This window comes from Streptopelia decaocto (assembly GCF_964273445.1).
Source record: "Streptopelia decaocto genome assembly, chromosome: 12".
Classification (NCBI taxonomy): domain Eukaryota; kingdom Metazoa; phylum Chordata; class Aves; order Columbiformes; family Columbidae; genus Streptopelia; species Streptopelia decaocto.
The window spans coordinates 335,751-354,350 of record NC_138667.1 but is presented as its reverse complement, the minus strand read 5'-3'; the positions used below and the strand labels follow the sequence as shown (position 1 = coordinate 354,350).

General features: G+C 58.8%; 1 protein-coding gene across 2 annotated transcripts in view; it reads right to left on the bottom strand.

Annotated features, from left to right (window-relative positions):
- The window catches only part of DPYSL3 (dihydropyrimidinase like 3), a 32,297-nt gene that overhangs the window by 11,269 nt on the left and 2,428 nt on the right, over positions 1-18,600 (bottom strand). The window contains exons 1-6 of one of the 2 annotated variants that reach the window (XM_082063433.1): positions 10,610-10,723; positions 4,332-4,420; positions 1,972-2,156; positions 659-823; positions 421-482; positions 74-154 (exon numbers count right to left, since the gene is read on the bottom strand). In XM_082063433.1, the coding sequence (XP_081919559.1) occupies positions 74-154; positions 421-482; positions 659-823; positions 1,972-2,156; positions 4,332-4,420; positions 10,610-10,648 (621 nt within the window). In that variant the 5' untranslated portion in view covers positions 10,649-10,723. Of the gene's footprint in view, positions 1-73; positions 155-420; positions 483-658; positions 824-1,971; positions 2,157-4,331; positions 4,421-10,609; positions 10,724-18,600 lie in introns of those variants that run through there. The other variant, XM_082063432.1, reaches the window with a different exon arrangement.

The window sequence follows — 18,600 nt, the reverse complement described above, 5'->3', positions numbered from 1 at the left end:
GAAGTCACTTTGCTAATGTCCCACATCAAATCTGCCTGGGGCAGATTTTCCATCCCCGCATAACAGTAGTTACCTGTGCGATTATATCCCCGTTTTCAGCATGAACTTGAGCTATGGCACCCAGCTCTGCCAGGCAGCTGAATATCTCGTAGAGCTGAAACGGAGACAAGAGCAAAGGGCTGTGAGCAGGCCGAGCCCTGGCAGCGCCCGGCCCGGGGCAGCGGCAGCGCCTGCGGCGGGCGCCCAGCCAGCGCGTGGCGGCCGCGGCGGATGCTCCCGGTGATCTCCATGCCCGACCTCCAGCCGCCCCGCGGGCGCCCGGCCAGCGCTGGGACACCCTCCCCGCCACCCGGGCAGCGAGGAGCCGCCTGCGCAGCCGCCGTCCCCCTCACACCCACACCGCGGTGGGAAGGGTCTCACCTCGGTGTTCGACATCTGGTACAAATCCTTGTAGGCCATGTACACCATGAAGGAGTTGACTCCTGGGGCAGAGGGAGAGCAGAGCGGTGAGCGGGAGAGGGGCGAGGGGCGTCCCTCCCGCCGGGCACAGCTCCGCCCGGACCGCGCGGACCCCCGGCACTCACAGCGAGAGGACGGACAGCAGCCCGGCCACGCCGCCCTCCTCCCGCCGGGCCGCCCGCGCGAGGGAGCAGCGAACCTTTGTCCTGGACCAGGGTGCGCAGCTCCTGCCGGACGCGGTCGCTCCAGCGCGGGATGTCCACGTGCAGTGCGTAGTCGCAGCAAGCCTTCCCGTCCGCCCACTCGCGCCACCGCTCCACCGCCTCGGCCAGGCTGGCCTCGGGCTCCGGCACCACGTGGTCCACTGCGGGGGCACGGCGGGTGGGCAGGGGTCCCCGTCCCGCCACCCTACACCCCAGCCATCACCACCGGCCCCGCTCGGCTCTCGGCAGCATCAGGGCCTGTCTAAGGGGGCCCATCACCTCCAGGACGTGCCGGGGCTCCTCCAAGCGCATTTATCGGCAGGGAAGCACGCAGAGCCTTTGCTTAATGGCCTTTGGCACAGGACCAGGGGCTTTCACAGGCTGCTGCTGAGGGATCGGCTGAAAGCTGAAGGGCCTTGTCCTGCCTCACCCCCACTTCCACGCCATTAACACAGCCTCTGCCCATACCGCGATACTAATGCGCCTTTTATTGCCCACCACGTAATCCCCGTGCCCTGCCACGGGAGAACCAGCAGAGGCAGGGGTAGAAACCCTGTCCTTTACCGGCAGGACCAGCAGCTGCTCCTGCAGCCCAGACACCTGCAGTGCACACAGCCGGGAGCAGTGCCCGCAGCGGGGAGCAGAGCGCGCAGCGGGGAGCAGGGCGCGCAGCGGGGAGCAGGGCGCGCAGCGGGGAGCAGGGCGCGCGGCCGGGAGCAGGGCGCGCAGCGGGGAGCAGGGCGCGCAGCCGGGAGCAGGGCGCGCAGCGGGGAGCAGGGCGCGCAGCGGGGAGCAGGGCGCGCGGCCGGGAGCAGTGCACAGCAAACCTGGACCTCAGACCAGCGCACAGCGTGGCCTTCTCCAGGGACCGACCTCCGAATTCCCTTTCCTTTTTCGTTAGCACTGTTTATTTCTGAGCAGTGCAGGATGCCAGCACATTGCTCTGTTCCTTTGCTCAGAGTCATCTGAGCGTGATGCCACCCTATTTTTATTTAACAGGGAAAAAATTATGCCATTTTTTCCTTTTTGAGGGTCCCAGGGGCTCCAGTGACTGCAGAACACGGGATCTGCAGGGGAAATGGGTCCTGTGCAAACCTCCAGTCCCACCACTTCAGTATTACTACGGATCCCAAATATTCATCCCGCTCCTCACTCCCCAGACCACACTGACAGAGATCACAAAAAAAGATGAGCACGCTGTCATGGATCTTTAAAACAAAGAAGAGTGATAAAAGCAAAAAGAAATAACTGAGCAACGTTCCAAGAGCGCTGCGTGCTGTCATGCACAGGACCAGCCTGCCGCACTCACTGATCATGGTGGTTCCACCAGCCAGGGCTGCCTTCGTCCCTTGGAAGAAATCATCCACAGCTGTCATCCCCTTGTACGGCATCTGCAGGCGAGTGTGGACATCAATTCCTCCAGGGATCACCATCTTCCCGTTGGCTTCTATGGTTTTGACCCCGCCAGGGACAATCAGATTGTCTCCAATCTGCCTGATGAGATCATACCAAGATGGTGAGCGCACACAGAGGAAAACCAGCCACGGCGCGGTCAACGAGCGGCTCACCGAGCGAGCAGCCGGGCCAGTGCCGCGGGCCTCCCCGGCCCACGCTGGGCTGGCAGGGCCAGCGGAGAGAAACCGCCTCACCCTGCAGCACAGCGCGGGACTGTCCGTTTTGCTTAAACCTATGATTTGCACAGTCCAGGGGCAGCTGCCATCTGTCCGGCTGCTCCGGCGCTGTCTGCGCTGGCACCTGCTGTCTGGGCAGGCGCTGGGCCGGCTCACGGGCCAGCGTGCTCTGATGGCACGCAGACCTCTGCACGGGTGCTGAGAAGCTGCCCCGGACACTTCGCACCCCTCACTCAGAAGTTGGGCTCCTGCAAGCATCTCCAGCACAGCAGTCCTGTCTGTTCACCAGACTGCACGCTCGCAAACCCAACACCAGCTCTGCTTCCAGTAAGCTGCACCCCTAATCTCTACTCTCCGCTGTCCCTCTACCCACCTTAAGTAAGGCTCAAGTCTGAGGCTTACTTACAGAGAAAGATGATTGCCCAGCGTAATGCCACAGCAGCCAGGCCAGCTCAGGGCTCAGCAGGGACTTGCAGCTCTGCTCAGGGGCAAAGGGGAGCGGGCAGGAGCACGCTGGGCGGCAGCACCGGCCCCGGCTCTGCCCAAGGAGCGCGACAGCGTCCTCCCCTGCCAGCACCTCCCTCCGCTCCTTTCCTTCGTGCCCCTGTGCTACCAGCGGCCCACGCTGTGGTGAAGGCGGTTAAAATCCAAACTATCAAAAAATATCTTCTGAAAACCCAAAAGGTGCAAGTATACATCTACTCGTAACCTACAATATCGTTACAGCGCTCTGGAGTTTGCGCTGTTCTAGCACAGGGCACCGTCCCGCTCAGATACCGGCCCTCCCGCACGCCGCGTCACCCGACTCAGGGCTCCGCGCTCGGCCCCCGCCCCCTCAATCCCTTTATCTGTCCATATGTAGCACTCAGCCTTCAAATCTCCTCTTTCAGAAATCCTATTTTCATCCAGCCTTCCCCAGTCTTCCCTGATAAATCAAGATAAAAGACAAGTTGGTTTTAGTGGAAAACTTCTAATTTCCTTGGCACACTGAGGAAGCAAATGAGGAAGAAATTCCATTTTTGCACTTTATTCAACCTTAGTAATTTTGTGGGTTTTTTCCTTAGAATAACAAAGGTTCTGTGGACAGAATGGCTCGCTCCAGTGTCCCCACGGCAATAAACAGCAGCTCTTTCCACTGCTTGTATTGAGATGAATCCATCAGCAGAGGAATTCAATTGCTCACTTTATTCCTACCAGAATTCACTCGTGGGAGCATTTCCCTTCCAAGGCAATGGAGCTCTGCGGCGGCCAGGGATGTGCCGAAGGACACCTGGAAAGTCTGCGCCACAGCGAGACCTGCAGCGGCTCCGACCCCGGCCCGGGTGCGAGCGCTGGTCGACCCCGAGCGCTCTTGTCGACAAGCTAAAAACAGCCCCATCAGAACACAGCTCCACCTCCTGAAGTGTTTCTCTGCTGCTGGATTTTTAAAATATACCATCCTGGAAAGGCTGGGTATTTTCCTCTTTCCATAGAGCGATCAATGCCTTTTCAAGTCCCTCTGCTATAAACCATCACAGTTCTTTCAATTCATGCAACCTGGGGCTGGTCCCAATGTGGTGCATTCACCACATTTGAACTGCAGCCTTTAAACAATGGAATTGTTACTGCACCTCAGAAACACGGTGAAAGCTGGGGGACTCAAAGGCTCGCCCGCAGGACGCAGCTGACCCGCAGCACAGCGCCGTCCCGTCAGCGCTAACAACTGGGGTCTCGTACAGGCTCATCCGTGCTCACACTGTTCACACAGGAGTCCAAGATAAATCTGTTTTCTGGGGCAACTAGATCCAGATTTGTTGTACCATGGACACTGTGACATGAAGTCACCAGCCCCAGTGCAATTCAGTCACCAGAGGTACGACCTGAACTCGCCAGGCAATCGAGTGTGTGGGAGAGCTGAGCCCCTCACTGGGGTGGCTATCGAGTTTTACTGGATGGCAAGTTGGGTGCGGACTACATCCACAAAAAGGCAGTAACGATCCAACCTGAAGCTGATTTAAGGGGAGAGGGTGATAATACGCTTTAGAAGTCACATACTTACTTTATGAGGCCATCCTCCATGTAAATGTCAGCATAGAATGACTGGTCATCGTTGACTATCCTTCCTCCTTTGATAAGGAGACGGTCGCTCTGCGGAGGGAAGGACACAGCGGCTGTCAGCAGCGGCCATAGGGGCTCGCGGCGGGCGGCCCGGTGCCCGTCGCGGGTGCCGTCCCACGGCACCACAGCTCCCTCCAGCCAACCCCGCAGTTCACACCTGTACCGACCCTTCAAACAACGGGACGGGAGCAAGGATCGAAAATATCATACTCGTAGGGCTGTTTCTGAATGGAACAGGTGCTGCCAGAAACGTCACCAAGGCAGGACGAGTTCAGAGGAGAGGGACCAGGGACACAGCAAATGTGCTTCCATAAAACACACCGACAGAAGTCAAAAGCTTCCTGCACCAGGTCATTACACACATAAATCTGCAGGCAGCACCAGCCACATACCAGTATCTACAGCAAGTTCATCGCTAAGGGCATGTCCTCAAATCCTACCCAAATATCATGCAAAATAAGTTGCATTACAGAAGAGAATTTATTTCTCATCTTGCAGAGACCATCAGCTGGGCAGGCAGCCCTGAAGACGGTGCATCTGCTGTTGGAATCTGTCCCTCCCCTATGCTCGGCGTGGTCCCTGAGGTGTTTCACAACATCACAGGTCTACACAGGAGCCAGGAGGCACTGAACTGCATTCCTGCCTCATCATTTACCGCCTCCTCTGTTCTGTTCTACTGACCTAAGGTCCAGCAGCCTCCTCCAAAGCAGTGCAGCCTGACAGGAGGAGCACCTGGACCAGAACCGCTCTTATGCTTTTCCTGTATTCATGTTTTTGGACCTGGACAACCCAGCACACACTGATGGGAGAGAAGGGACACTGTCCTGTGGGGAACAGAGCCTGTCCTGGGGAACTGGGCAGGCTGAGGTCCTGCTCTTCTACCCCCACCTGCATGAGTCCGAACACCAGCTGCAGGCAGCACAGGGCAAACAGCCTGATCGCGCTCACGGCCACCATGTGTGTGGGTGACACAAGCTGATTGTGCTGTTCTAGAGAATACACGGTCTTCCTGGCTGCTTAAACGCCTCCAACAACCCTCCAGCTTTCAAGCTTCCCCTGCTTGCTTTCCTCTCTGTTCCCGGTTTGGGGTGTGCGTACCCCTCCCCTCCACGGCCCGGCTGGAGCGTGGCTGAGCGGAGCCTTCGGCAGCGCTCGCACCAGCCTCATCCTTGAAGCTCTCGCACAATTAATTCCTCTACAGGGAACTGCATTTGTTCTTCATCCACTGCCCCGGGGTTTCTGGAAGTATCACCGCAGTGATGGTAATCCCTGGCAACAGAAGGATGCGAGAGAATCCCCCGTGTCCCTGCAGCTTGCAGCAGCCAGAGCCCGGAGACCGGTGAGGGTTTTACAGCAACCTCACCACACACAGTCAAGACAAAGAAACTGGGTGGGGAAGGCTCAGAACGCACAGCACTCTCAGCCCGGCTTAGCTGAGCGCTGGCGCAGGGGAAGAGCCGCGGTCCCTCGCTTCCCGGGCAAGAGCCTCCCCACAGCGGCACCGACGGCCAGCAACCCGCGTCCCAGCAATGGGATTCACCTTCCCCACCCAGCACAGCTCAATGCCAATCGATCGGGAGCCTCGCCGCCCACCTAGAAAAGCACACGGCGAGTTGTTCCCCTCCTCCCATCCCACCCACCGCCATCCCTGACAAGCAGACCCGGAGCCAGCTCCCTTTGCCCCTCACCTAAGCTGGCACGTCGACAAGGGGCTTTGCCAGAACTTGGCTGTCAAAGGGGGTCCAGAGGGGAGGGCATATGGCTCTAACAAATGACAACCAGCACACAAATGTGACGGGCACAGGCGGCATCTGGGGTACTTGACAATTACTGAATAAACTGTTAAGATGAACTCCGAAAATATGCCTGCCCACACACACAAATGGTCATTCTGTGCCAGATGTGAAGGGCTGCTCAGTGTAACTCAGTACACAGGACGGTGAGGTCCATCGCGGCTGGAACAGGAACAAGGCTTCCATTCAGGGACGGGCGCTGCCTCGGGCCAGCTGCCTGTGCACGGAGAAGGGCGGCACCGGCACCTACCCACCGACCACGAGGAGAGCACGTACTAAAGTAAAATACGTAAAATCCCGGTTACGCCACATCTACAGGCTCTGGAGTACACCCAGATGCTAAGAGGCAGGGGAACAAGCAAGGAAGAGAATGAAGTAGATACGAGGGAACAAGTCTGACTTAATACACAGGCTTCCAAAGCACACCCTGCCAGAGCAGCCTCAGATTACAATAAATGCACTGTTTCCCCTGCCAGGGCTCATCTGTGCATCTCCACACCCACCATGTCTCCCGCCAGCCCGTGTCAGGCTGTGTCACCAGCCCCCATGCGCGGATGGACAAACGCCCCTGCAGCGGGAGGGCGGCAGGGACCCCCCCTCCGGCCGCAGAGCCGCTGCGGCGCGGGAACGCGCCGGGGCGCGAACCGGGGGTGCTGCCGCTCCGCAGCGCAGTGGGCCGGCCCCACTGAGGGCCACAGAGCCGCTGCGGCGCGGGAACACGCCGGGGCGCGAACCGGGGGTGCTGCCGCTCCGCAGCGCAGCGGGCCGGCCCCGCCGAGGGCCGCAGCCGCAGCGCCAGCAGGAGCTGCCGCGCAGGCCGTGCCGGCCCGATCCGCAGCGCGGTGTCTCACCCCGGCTTCCTGCAGCAGCCACAGCCCCTTCGCCGCCCGTGTGGTACCTCTCATGAGCATCTGTTTCTGCAGCTGCAGGTGCTGCCCTGCAAGGGGAAGCCTGCAGCATCCCTCCGGCACACCTCTGCCAAAACCGGGGACCACCGCCAGCCGCCCACGCCCCTGCGCGGCCGGGAACCTTTCTGCTGAGCACTCCCTGTCTTTCCATCTGTTGGCATTTGAGATGAAGCTTTCAAAACCATTACCCATTCCCTCATGCTCACACTCTGCTCCTGATGCTCTTAAGCACCATCTGATCATTTGAGATCCCAAAATATCAGGGGATCTCTTAACATTTCTGTGTGATGCTGCAGAAGGAAAGGGAGACAGCAGCTTCCAGAAGGCTGCAGAACCCAGCCAGGAATAGTGCTGCCTTGTTTACAAAGCACAAGGACATAATTAGGGTAGCATGGCCACAGGTGTATAGCTTTACTGCTCTTCCCTTATCAAAGAAGAGACACTAATTGCAACGGTGTTTCATCAGCAGCTGGATGTCTCCTCCTCACTCACGTACCTCCCAGGAGCATGGAAAACCCCGGGCTGGAATCACAGGGACAGACAGACAGACAGCCGCCAGCCGCGCTCAGCAGTTCCGTACAGTCTGTGGCGTGGTAAGAAATGCCGTACTGGTAGTGCCACTCTACCGAAATCCGTCTAGTCAGTAACCGGGGCTTTTCTCCCGCCTGTGCCTGACACGACACGCTGGCCATCCCCACGCAGACCCCGCTGTTTTCAGAGGTGCCACAGACACCTCAGATGGTGCTTGTGGGCTGTGACAGGGTAGCTGAGTGGGAAAGGAACACCAAGAAAAAATAAGGGAACTCCAGCCTACCTGGACAGGAAAAGTTTCTGTGACCACAGCACAAAGACTGGGCCGTTTTGGTTCAACCAACAGCTCAGTTACTTTGTGAAACCAGGGCAAGGCATTTCACCACTTTAGTCTTGCACTGCTCTTTCTGCGGGGACAGAAAAACATACTGTGGACAGCAGGAGGGGAAGTATTTTGATTGTATCTCCAAACTAATAAAAAGCCTCTCACTGGCCGCACACGGTTTGAGACCAGCCTTGTCCTGAGCTGGGCACAGCCTGAGGCACGCTGAGCAGCAGCACTGCCATACCAAGCTGATGAAGCCATCACTGAGAAAGACAACAGACCCAGTTAACCTCCCTTCCCCATGTTTTCTCCACATTGCGACCATCAGATGTGCCCAGACTCTCCGGTCTTCCTTCAGTGCCACAGTCCTGCCTGTCGCGCTGCTGTACGCGGCTTTTGACCAGGATTTGCCAGTGCGGTTGGAGAGAATTCCCACAGCAATTTATCTCACACAGACTCATGTACCCTCACTCATGCTCCTGGCTTCTCCACCAAAAGGACTGTCCTAGAAAAGACCAGAAATTGTTGTAAACAGATACAACGGGCAAAGTGTGCTTTTTCAGACATTATTGTCAGAAACTAACTACAAATTCTGACTGCAGCACTTTTGAGGACAAGTGGAACCAGGAGGGAGTGTTTGTGCATCTCCAGAATCACACTAGACAGTGCAAACAATAGCTGTCAGAAAGTAACGTAAAAACGCTCAGATTTCTACTACATCCTTCACAAAAGCCCAAGGTGCCCATTGCCTGGGTGACAGGGCGAGGAAGGGCACCGCCCCCCCGCCTGTGGCTCAGCCACCGCTGTGCTGCCGCGAGCTTTGAGATCTAGAGGCGAGTTACCTGCCAGCGCAAGATGGCTCCTACAGTTCTCTGTGTACTCCCCTACTCCAGACCTCCCCCGGCTGCGACGCTTCAGGCGCTTTAAAGGTCCCTGAGATATCTTACACCCTAATGGCACCACGCAGTCCCCAAACCCTCTCTAGGAACACGCGCAGCTTAGCTGACAACCCGCCATCCCAAGTCACCGTGTGTCTGACATACAAGAACACGCTCCGGGGCAGAAATCTAGGAAGGAGGAAAAAACAATCACAGCAATGCCCGGGGGCACATTCTGCAGAAAGGGACAGAGGAGGTTTCATTGCTAAGATTTCTTTTTTGCCATTCCATTAACATGGAGAAGACCACCCAACAGCTGACTTCACTGCATTGCTTCCCTTGGGCCTCGCAGCATAGGATCAGACACACGGGTCATTGGATGGGAATTCCAGAGCTGTTTCCTCCACCTGACCAGGACACCCTGATGCTGCAGAACAGGGCAGGTGCGTCCCAAGCGTCCTCACCAAGCTGCAGAAGCCAGAGGACAGAGCTGCATGTAACAGCAGCTTCAGCAGGCTGAGGAAAGCATTTAACAGGGAGAAATAAAGCAACCCGAGAGATTTTGTTACCACTGAGGCGAGAAAGTTCCTGCTGGATCCCAGCAGAGCAGGAACAAGCCCTGTGTATCAGGGAAGTGTCCTGTAAAGGCTCTTGTAGAAAATGGGAGGAATCCCACCTGCAGCAGTAACATTGTTGTCAGCATGGTGGTCTAAGGATACAGAAAAGGCAAGATGTGTAAAGCAGCGATATTGCTCATTAAAGCAATGGAGTCTGAGCTGACAAAGGAATTTCTCTTTACAGCGGTTGATGATTTTTGTAATCTTTGTGCTTCTTTGAGAGCATTTTTTTCACATCTGTACATTAAAAAGAATAATGAAGCTCAAGTGCTTTGTTTTTCTTCCAGGGTCCAAAGCCATCCTCAGGGGGAAAACAAAGAGCTACACAAAGCCAGCAGAAAACCATCGCCGAGATGAAAGACGTGACGGCTTTCCCAGAAGAAAGCCGCGGGCAGCCTCCTCTGGGAGGGCCCGGGGACAGCGGCCGCGCCCGGCAGAGGAGGGCGCGGGCCGGGCCGGAGCACGGGAGCGCCGGGAGAGGTGAGCAGAGCCCCGGGAGCGGCGCTCCCTGCCCCGCCGCCCGCGCCGCGTCAGCCGGGCTCGCTCTGCTCGCTGCGGGGCTGGGCCGGGCCCCGGGAGGTGTGGTCGCCGCGCTGCACCTGATGCGGGAGAACGGCTCGGGCTGGAGCGGGTCCCCGCCCGAGCTCCCCGGGACCGCGCCCCGCCCGCAGCAGCTCCTGCCGCCCGCCCCGCCCGCGCTCCGGGAGAGCGGCGACCCCGCCGCACCCGCGCCCCTGGCCCAGCCGCACCCCGGCAGCGGCCGCCCGCGGCACGGGCAGGCGGGACGGCAGCGGGAGCCCGCTCCCCGCCCCGCCCGGGCCACGGGCTTGCCGGGCCGGTCTGCGCCCCGGCCGGCGGGTGGTCACCGCGCCCGCCGGCGAGTCGGCTCTGCGGGAGGCGGCCGGGCGGCTCCAGGCGCGGCCGCGGGCAATGCCCGGGCAGCGGGTGCCGCCGGGCACCGGCCGCCGCAGAGGCTCCGGCTGGGACTGAGCCCGCCGGGCTGCGGCTCTGCCCAGCCCGGGGTCACCGGCGGGGCCGGGACACCTGCTCGGGCGGCGGCTCTTTGTCTGCCCACAGCGCAGGGTACCAGCACCGCGCTCCCCGGCCGCACCGCGGGGCGCTCGGCGCCGGCAGCGCCCCCAGCCCCGCCCCGCCCGCGGCACCCACCGTGATGCGCGGGATGTTCTTCTTGCCCTGGTACGACATGGTCCCGCTGCCGCCTGCACTGCCCTCCGCACAAAGGCGAACCCGCGCCCGCCGTGCCAGCCGCTACCGGGAACGGCGGCCCGCCCCGCCCCGCCCACAGCGCCTCCCGCGCCCGCCAGGGGGCGCCCCGACACAACCACCGGCTCCGGGAGCCGCTCCCAGCGCACCGGGTATCGGTTACCGACTCCGGGTGCCACTCCCAGTGCATCGCGCAGGTCTTGCCATCCTCCACACGCCAGGTAGCGGGCACCGCACCAGGTGCCGCACACCCATCATCGCCCACCACGCAGCCCTGGGCACAGCCCAGCCTCCAGCCCCGTGCCCCACCCGGGGTTGGGGTGGCCAGAGGGGCCACGCAGACGCCCATGGGGCCGGGTCTGCACTGGGGTCCAGCCCGCAGGGAGGGCAGCTGGTGGAGCAGGCCACAAACCGGGCTCTCTGCAGGCTGAAACTTTTCCATGTAATAATTGTGAGTACAACTGAAAGAGCTTTCTAAAAGAGTGAGTTATTTGGTACTGCTGGAGTGCACTTGGATCCCCTTAAACTTTCTTTCACAAGCACAAGAATTGCAAACATTTGAAAAATAGTAAAATGCACTACACATCTGGCTCCAGAAATCATGTATCCTATGTAAACACTATGAGTGTTGGCAGCACTAAGGACTGCTGTATTTCCTCAGCTGCGATCTTGGTAGGAAGGTTTAAACTGTGGAATTGCTTACAAGCATTCAGGATGTGCTGAGAGAGACGATGCTGGGGCTGGGGGCCCACTGGCAGCACCCCAGGACTGGGCGGGCTGGGGTTGTGCTGCGATGGGAAGAACTTGTCTGCCCTCTCCTGTCCGCACGATCCCGGTGCGGCCGGCAGGTCCGCTGCCCGCGCAGCCGTGGCCGGGCGTGAATCGCGCTTTCTCTCCCGGCTGTGACTGCTCTTACACGCAGAGCCCTGCACGCCATCAGTGAGATCTTCCTACAGACCCTCCGGTGTCACCCCCCAGCCAAATCTTCCAGCCACACCTGGCACAGGCAGTGCTGTAGATCCGATTTCTAGTTCCTGCTAGAAAAACAAGCCATCTGACCTGAATGATCAACACCCAACGCTCCCTTAAGTTTGCTTTCTGAACCAGAGGCTCGCTATTGCCTGCAACGGCTGCAGCGGCGCGGGGAGCACCCAGCTCAGCAGCGCGAGCGTGCAGGGGCAAAGCGCCGTCAGAGCGCGGCCCCGGCGCTGCAGCCACCTTCAGCTGCCGCAGAGCTCTGGGGAGGGGGTGATGGCAGCAGGGCTCTCTGGAGCACAAACTCTGCTGCCAGGTTCAGCGGAGGGTCACCCTCAATAGTACTAACTGTTTGTTCTCCTTGCTGAACGGTTGAAGTACATAGGTGGGTACGGCAGCCCCCCCCTACCACAAGCTTTGATGTCTCCAGTGGCTCAGTAACCCAGCCCAAAGCTTTTGTTATTCAGCAAGTTTGTTACCCTGTGTGTGCTTCTGCTGCAGCTCTTACCAAGTTTTACTGGATACATATTTACCCAAAAACCCTTCAGCAGCTTAAAGTCAGCAGCCTCTCAATAACCTACTTATTACTGCCAGGACTACAAGGATATCTGCAGAACTGCATGGGTTGCCTGGCCCTGCTGGACCAAGGCTCCTGCCTCCCTCCCCACCGCTCCCGTGCTGCTGCCCGGGGGCTGGCGCCCTCCAGCCGAACCCGAAAGCCTTTCCCTCCCAGGACCACGGGCAGGGGGTGTCTGCAAATGCCGGGACGGGGAGCAGGGCTACGCCAGAGCCTCTGCAGCTGAGGAGGGGCGGGGAGGAGGTGAAGTGCCAGACCACTGCTCCTGCCACGACGCTGCGATGCTTCAATAACAGGTTCTGGGCTGGGGCTGGGATGTGACAAAAACCCTTGAATCCTGTCACCAAACCTCCTGAAACTACACTCACCCATTTTCCAGAAAGTTTAAGGCTCCCTGTGCTGGGTGGTACCACGTTAGTTTGTCTGGAGTAGCAGTTAATTAGTTAATAATAGAAAAATTACTATGCAAACAGAGGCTGCTGACTTGTGTATTTGCACAGTCTCAAGAGCTGAGCTTGCATCGGCCCCCTGGATGCTGGCCAGCCACGGTGACTTCAGACCCTTCTTCTGAAGAGATGTGCTTTCCTCCTGGCTGCTGTGTGACACTTGCACACATACACAGTAAAGCACGCTGCCCTGTGCCCAAAACATTCAAAATGGAAACAGTTCTTGTGTTGGTTTTTCCCAGGTGCAGTCAGCAAGGTGTTACTCGCATGCTTCAAAACATCCTCAACAAGAGGATGGTCGATTTGAAAGGTCTTTAAAAAAGGCAGTACCCTTACAGCCCATAACCACCTCAGAAACACGGACGGCGAGGACGTGTCTGTGCACAGCCGCAATGGGCGACAGGCGCGTGGCGAGGAAACCCAGCAGCGCGAAAGCGGAGCAGAAGGCACCTGCTGCCAAAACAACCGCAGTGCTGCGCGCGGCCTGCCGATGCTCGGCAGCCGGGCTCCGTGCCTGTCCATGCCGAGCACGATGCTGCTGACCACAGAACCATCCCTCTTCTCTCCTGGCAGGCGAGGCTTAGGCGCTGAGCGGCCGCGGGGCACCGAGGGACAGACACCGAGCGGTGCCCCGCTCCAGACGGAACCTCCGGCAGGACACGCTGCGTCAGGAGGCTGGTAGTGCCCTCCTACCCCAGTGCACCAGGAACCGTCACCGCAGACTGCAGAGGCTTTTCTTGCGCTCGTCCGTGCCACCCCTGGGGCAGGCAGTTGCTGACCCAGAGCTGTGGCTCTCCCTCCACACTCTTTGTCCCCTTCCCGTTGAGATCACAGGTCACCCTTACTTCTGTGGGGATCTGGCTCCAAGCCACGAGTGCTCACAGGCATTTGATGATTGCGCTATTCAGTGCTGTTGGCTCCAGTTCTCCCAGCCTCTGATGCTCCACCTGAGAGCCAGCGCTGGAGGGAACTGGGAAGAGCCCACTGGCTCTGTTCCTGAGAAACGCTCAAACTGCGCTGGCTTTCGCATCATTCCCACCATCCACACCATGTCCCAGAGGAAACATGGAGCTCTGCAGCCTTTCCAACTCCCACTCTGGAGCAGACATGAATGGGAAGGAATCTGAAGCTCAGCTGCTGGTGCTGGAGACACGTGAGGTCTGCTGGGAGGCAGCACGAGAGCCTCCACGTTCTACAAGGCAGGTGGGGGACACTGACACAAGTTTTTCCACAGTGGAGCAACTCTCCTCAGTTTTCTCCTGGCCAGAAGATACACTGGGGCTTTGGCAGTGGAAACAAGGAGGGAAATCATCAGATATACAGCCTGAAACAAACTAAACTTCTAGGTCAGCACTTTATGTTTTCAGGCAGGTGTTACGGTCACTCCACTACAGCTGGCTTCCCACACCATGCCCACCGCCTGTCCAAACTGACAAGAGGGCAGGTAATTGTTCAAGCCAGAATTTATCTGCAGTCTTGTTAAGGATTAGAAGCCTGAGCCATTTCAGGACCATTCCTTCCTTTCTCCTTTGGACTGAGGGCAATGCCTTCCACAAAATCCTCAGGAGCCAGCTCCAGAGCCTGAGACAATGCTTCACAGAATGTAACACAGGCTCTGGAAAAGCAGCAGCCCCTGGACAGAATTGCCCTCGACTGTCAGGAGCCCACAGTGACTCCAGCGTGTCCGCAGCACGCGCTGAAACAACGGCCCTGTCGAAACATCAGTCTCCACCCCGGGCCCTGGGGACACCTTGCGGACCACCCTGCGCTGCCCACACGGGGCGACTGAGAACAGCCCAACAGCAGAGCACGTTAGTCTGCACTGTACGGGACTCCTGACCTCCGCCAGCACCCTGGACCGGAGCGGGTTTCCTGGGTGCCGCGCTGCCTGCTGCGATGGGACAACGGCACACAGCACAGCCCGCTGGGGACGCCTGTGCCCGCTGCAGGCAGCCGCGTCCGTCCCGGCTCCCGCTGCACCTGGGCCACAGGACGTCGCTCACCCGACAGACTGGCCCTGGCGAGACACTAAGGCCAAGCCTGCGGGGGCACGGCCTCCCCTCCGCGCTCAGCTCCCTCCGCGCGGTGGGGCTGGCTACGCAAGAGCATCTGGATTTCCACTGAAGTTACTCAGTTCCCTCAGAGTGCGGACAGGGCAGCCCGAGTCCATGAAATACAGGCACCCAGCTTGTCCCCTTTGACACGCAGAGCAAGGACCAGAAAGGTCTGAGCTCTCTGCTCAGCATCACTTCTTTTCGCCCCTCAGGTGAATAGCAATACCCGTTACCAGATCCAGATCCATGTGTTGGAAAATGGAGCTCGGCTGTTCCCAGCAGAGCAGTGGGAAAGATGCTGCTGGATCCGACCTGCAGCCAAGAGCCAGCTCAGCTGAACAAGCCAAGGTCCAGCTACATTTTCCAGCTTCTCAGCCCTGTCTCCAGGAAGGCTGCTGGCATGTTTGTGTTTTGTTTCTTCCTCCCATTTCCTCCAGCCATCCCTAGCAACTGCTCCCCGGCAGAGAAACCAGCTTTCCCCACCTTCCACCTCTGCAGAGGTGATGATGGAAGGGGTCCATTTAGGGAAGGCTTTCACCCAAAGTGAAGTGATGCAGCAAACACGGCTCCAGCCGGTCTCTGCTGTGGTCTTCCTTGGGATCGGAGCTGACCGCCAGTGACCAGCTTCGCACCCACCCAGACCACCTCTGCAGAGTAGGCACACACATGAAATTACTTCTCTGGGTCTCATCACAAAACGTCCTTGCTTTGATGCTGTTTGCAATGGCATCTATTTCACACTCTTTCTCTAGGTCCGCTTGCACTTCTCAGAGATGAACCTCTTTTTGTCATTCCCAGCCCACATCTCTGAGTCCTCAAGACCACGTCGGGATCGTTCCTCCCGAGCCAGCATTTACAACATCACTGTCACCTGCACACGGGCCGTACCTCTCCTTCCAGGTCACTAGTGACACCGCACAAAAGTTGCTTCTACCACAGATGCACACAGCTTCCCACTAAACAATCCATACGCCCTTCCTGTAGGCCCCACGCGGTTTTCCTATGGAGCTGTATCCGCCCAGTCAATTTGCAGGCTCACGCTCCAGTGCTGGCAGCCCAGCTGACAGGCTGTGTGCAGGGCCAGGCCATTTCCACGTCCCCTCCCTGCACACAGGAGAGCTCAGCCGCTTCTGGGCTGCCTCGACCCCCGTGTCCGTGCCAGGAGCCAGCCCAGACACCACCGAGGGACCTGGCCTGCGCGGGAGCCGCTGCGAGAAAAACCCTCTGCAAAAGCACGGCTGCGTGAGAGCCCCTGAGCACCCTGCTGGACCCTGCTCCCTCTGCTCCCACCCTGCTGGACCCTGCTCCCTCTGCTCCCACCCTGCTGGACCCTGCTCCCCCTGCTCCCACCTGCTCCCCCTGCTCCCTCTGCTCCCCCTGCTCCCACCCTGCTCCCCCTGCTCCCCCTGCTCAGGACAAGGCCGTTGCCAGGTGAGGGTGAGAGCCCCCTGCTCCCCCCGCTCCCCCTGCTCAGGACAAGGCCGTTGCCAGGCACGCGGTGCAGGAGCAGAGCTGTGGACTGGCTGAGTGACACAGAAAAGCTGCTGAGCTACAACCCTGGGGCTCCCTGTCTGCCGGCAAGACCCGCGTGTTAGGCAACAAAAGCCCCCAAAAGCCTCGTCCACCCTGCAGCGGCACGCCTGGCAGGTAGCAGAAACAAGCCCTCCTCTCACCCGCTGCACGGCACAGCGGGGCTGTTGTGGCCCATGGAGGTACTGACATCTTACACAGAAGAAAAGGAAAATATTACTTTGGATGGAGCCAACTATTTTGCTGCAGCCAAACCACAATGTTTCATTTCAATTTAAACCTACTGAAGTTTGCGTTTGACACTTTCAACTGTTCATAAAAATGCTCAGAGGAGTTTCCAACACAACAAAGATTCTTCCAAGTGAGAAAGCAGCGATTCTTGCATTGCAAACCTCACTACTCAGAATTTGTCATTGTTTTCCTTTTTTTCCTAAAATGGGCATCTCAAAAGTCAGAGAAATTTGTGAGAACAACCAGAAATGTCCACACAGCTCATGTAGTCTGGCTCCCATAAGAGGTTTGTCAGTTGAATGACACCTGCCAGGCAGCTCACGGTGACCCCTCTGTGCTGCAGCTGATCACGCACAGCTCCAGCATCCCCATCCCTGCCCGAGTACCGGCCCAGCTGCCCTGCAGCCACCCTGGGGACAGCAGGGCACCGGGACATGGGGACGGGGTGTGCAGCCTCTTGCACAGGCTGCCATCTACGGCAAGCACCAAGCAACGGAGGGGATGGCGGCCCTCGTGCTCGCCCCCACCCTCACCAGCTCCTTCCTGGCCCCCTCGGACAAACGTCTGCACAGCCGACCAACGAGGTGCTGCAGCAGGGGCCACACAATTCCTCTGGCTTCTCCGTGAAGCCCAAGAGCTGGAGTCCTACAGAAGACGATGGGAAGCCGCGCTGTGACAGGGCTGTGACAGGGCCACCAGCCACAGGTACAGGAGGCAAACATGTTTGGGGCCAATGGAGGTTTTCCATTTCCATCCCAGTCTGCTCCTCCTGATGGTACTGACGATGCTTTCTCTGGGAAATCATAACTTGTGTTTCTAGCTGCTTCTGCCATTGAAGTAGCAAACACGCTGCTCTCAGCCCGAGGCTGCTGCTGGCTGCACGCGAGGGGCCGGCACGGGGCTGCCCGGCACGGGGCTGCCCGGCACGGGGCTGCCAGCACCGACGCTGCTTTGGCGAACCGCGCCATCCCCGCTCGCAGGGATTACCCGTCCCGCTCGTGCGCCCAGCAGCGCGGCTGTCACAGCCGGGCCGGCTGCCAGCAGACAGACGCCTCCAGGGACCGGCTCCAGCGCTGGCCGAGCGGGGAGCACCGGGCCGGGTGCCAGCCGGCCACGCTCGCGGCTCAGGGCAGCGGCCTCGGGGCCGTGTCGCCGGCACGGACAGAGCGGGGACAGCCCGGCGTGTCTTTCCAGGATTCATCCCAAACTGAATCCAAGTGCAGTCACATAACTGGACAGGACGAGGCGCACATGACACTGGCTACCCCCAGGAGAAAGCTGAGGGGTCTTCTGGAGGGGATGGACCCCTTGGCTCCTTTTGCTGCCCCGTAGCTCCCCTCACGCTCCTGGCTCCTGCAAAGGGCGGGAGCCTCTTTCTCCTCCTCCGCAGGCGCTGGGCTGATGGAGCTGCCCCAGCCTGCGGTGAAGCTGCAATCCCATGTTTGTGGGACCACAGCCAGTTGCCTTGGAAATGACGACTTCACTGCAGAACCACGCAGCAGGACGGACAGAACGTCTCAGGCGAGCATATGAGCTGTGTTACCGAACAGGAGGATGAACAAGCAGGGTCTCCACTCAGCTGAGCAGAGAGGAGGTGCCTGGAGGAGGCTCCTGCTCTACCCCCCTCCCAGGCACGGGGCTCAGAGCCGTCGCTCTGCCGTGTAAGCTCCTTCCCCACCCCTCGAAGCGAGCGGTGCAGCTCTCCAGCGGTCAGTCGTACATTACAGCCCTCAGCGAACACCGTTACACAAGAATTCAGAGGGTGTTGTCTGCAACCTACGAAGAAACGCTCTGACTTCATTATCATAAAATAAGCGTTGCAATTCACTCTGCCTAGACAAAGGGCATGGCAGCTCTCGAGGAAAACTGCAGGAAACTTCACAAGGGTAGAGTCCACACAGGCTACTACTGACAGAAACCTGCACAGACTTAAATCGCTCTTGTTAAATAACTCTGTGAAGAGTTTAGATCAGAGCAGAATCTGGCCCCCCAACATTGTTCCTCCAGATCTTAAGCGTTCTGCAACAACAAGCCTTGCTGTAGCAGATCCTCGCACCGGGGAAAGCGGGCTCTTGCTTCATCCCTTGCTGTAGCATAATAACGGCTTCACTGTGCCCGAAT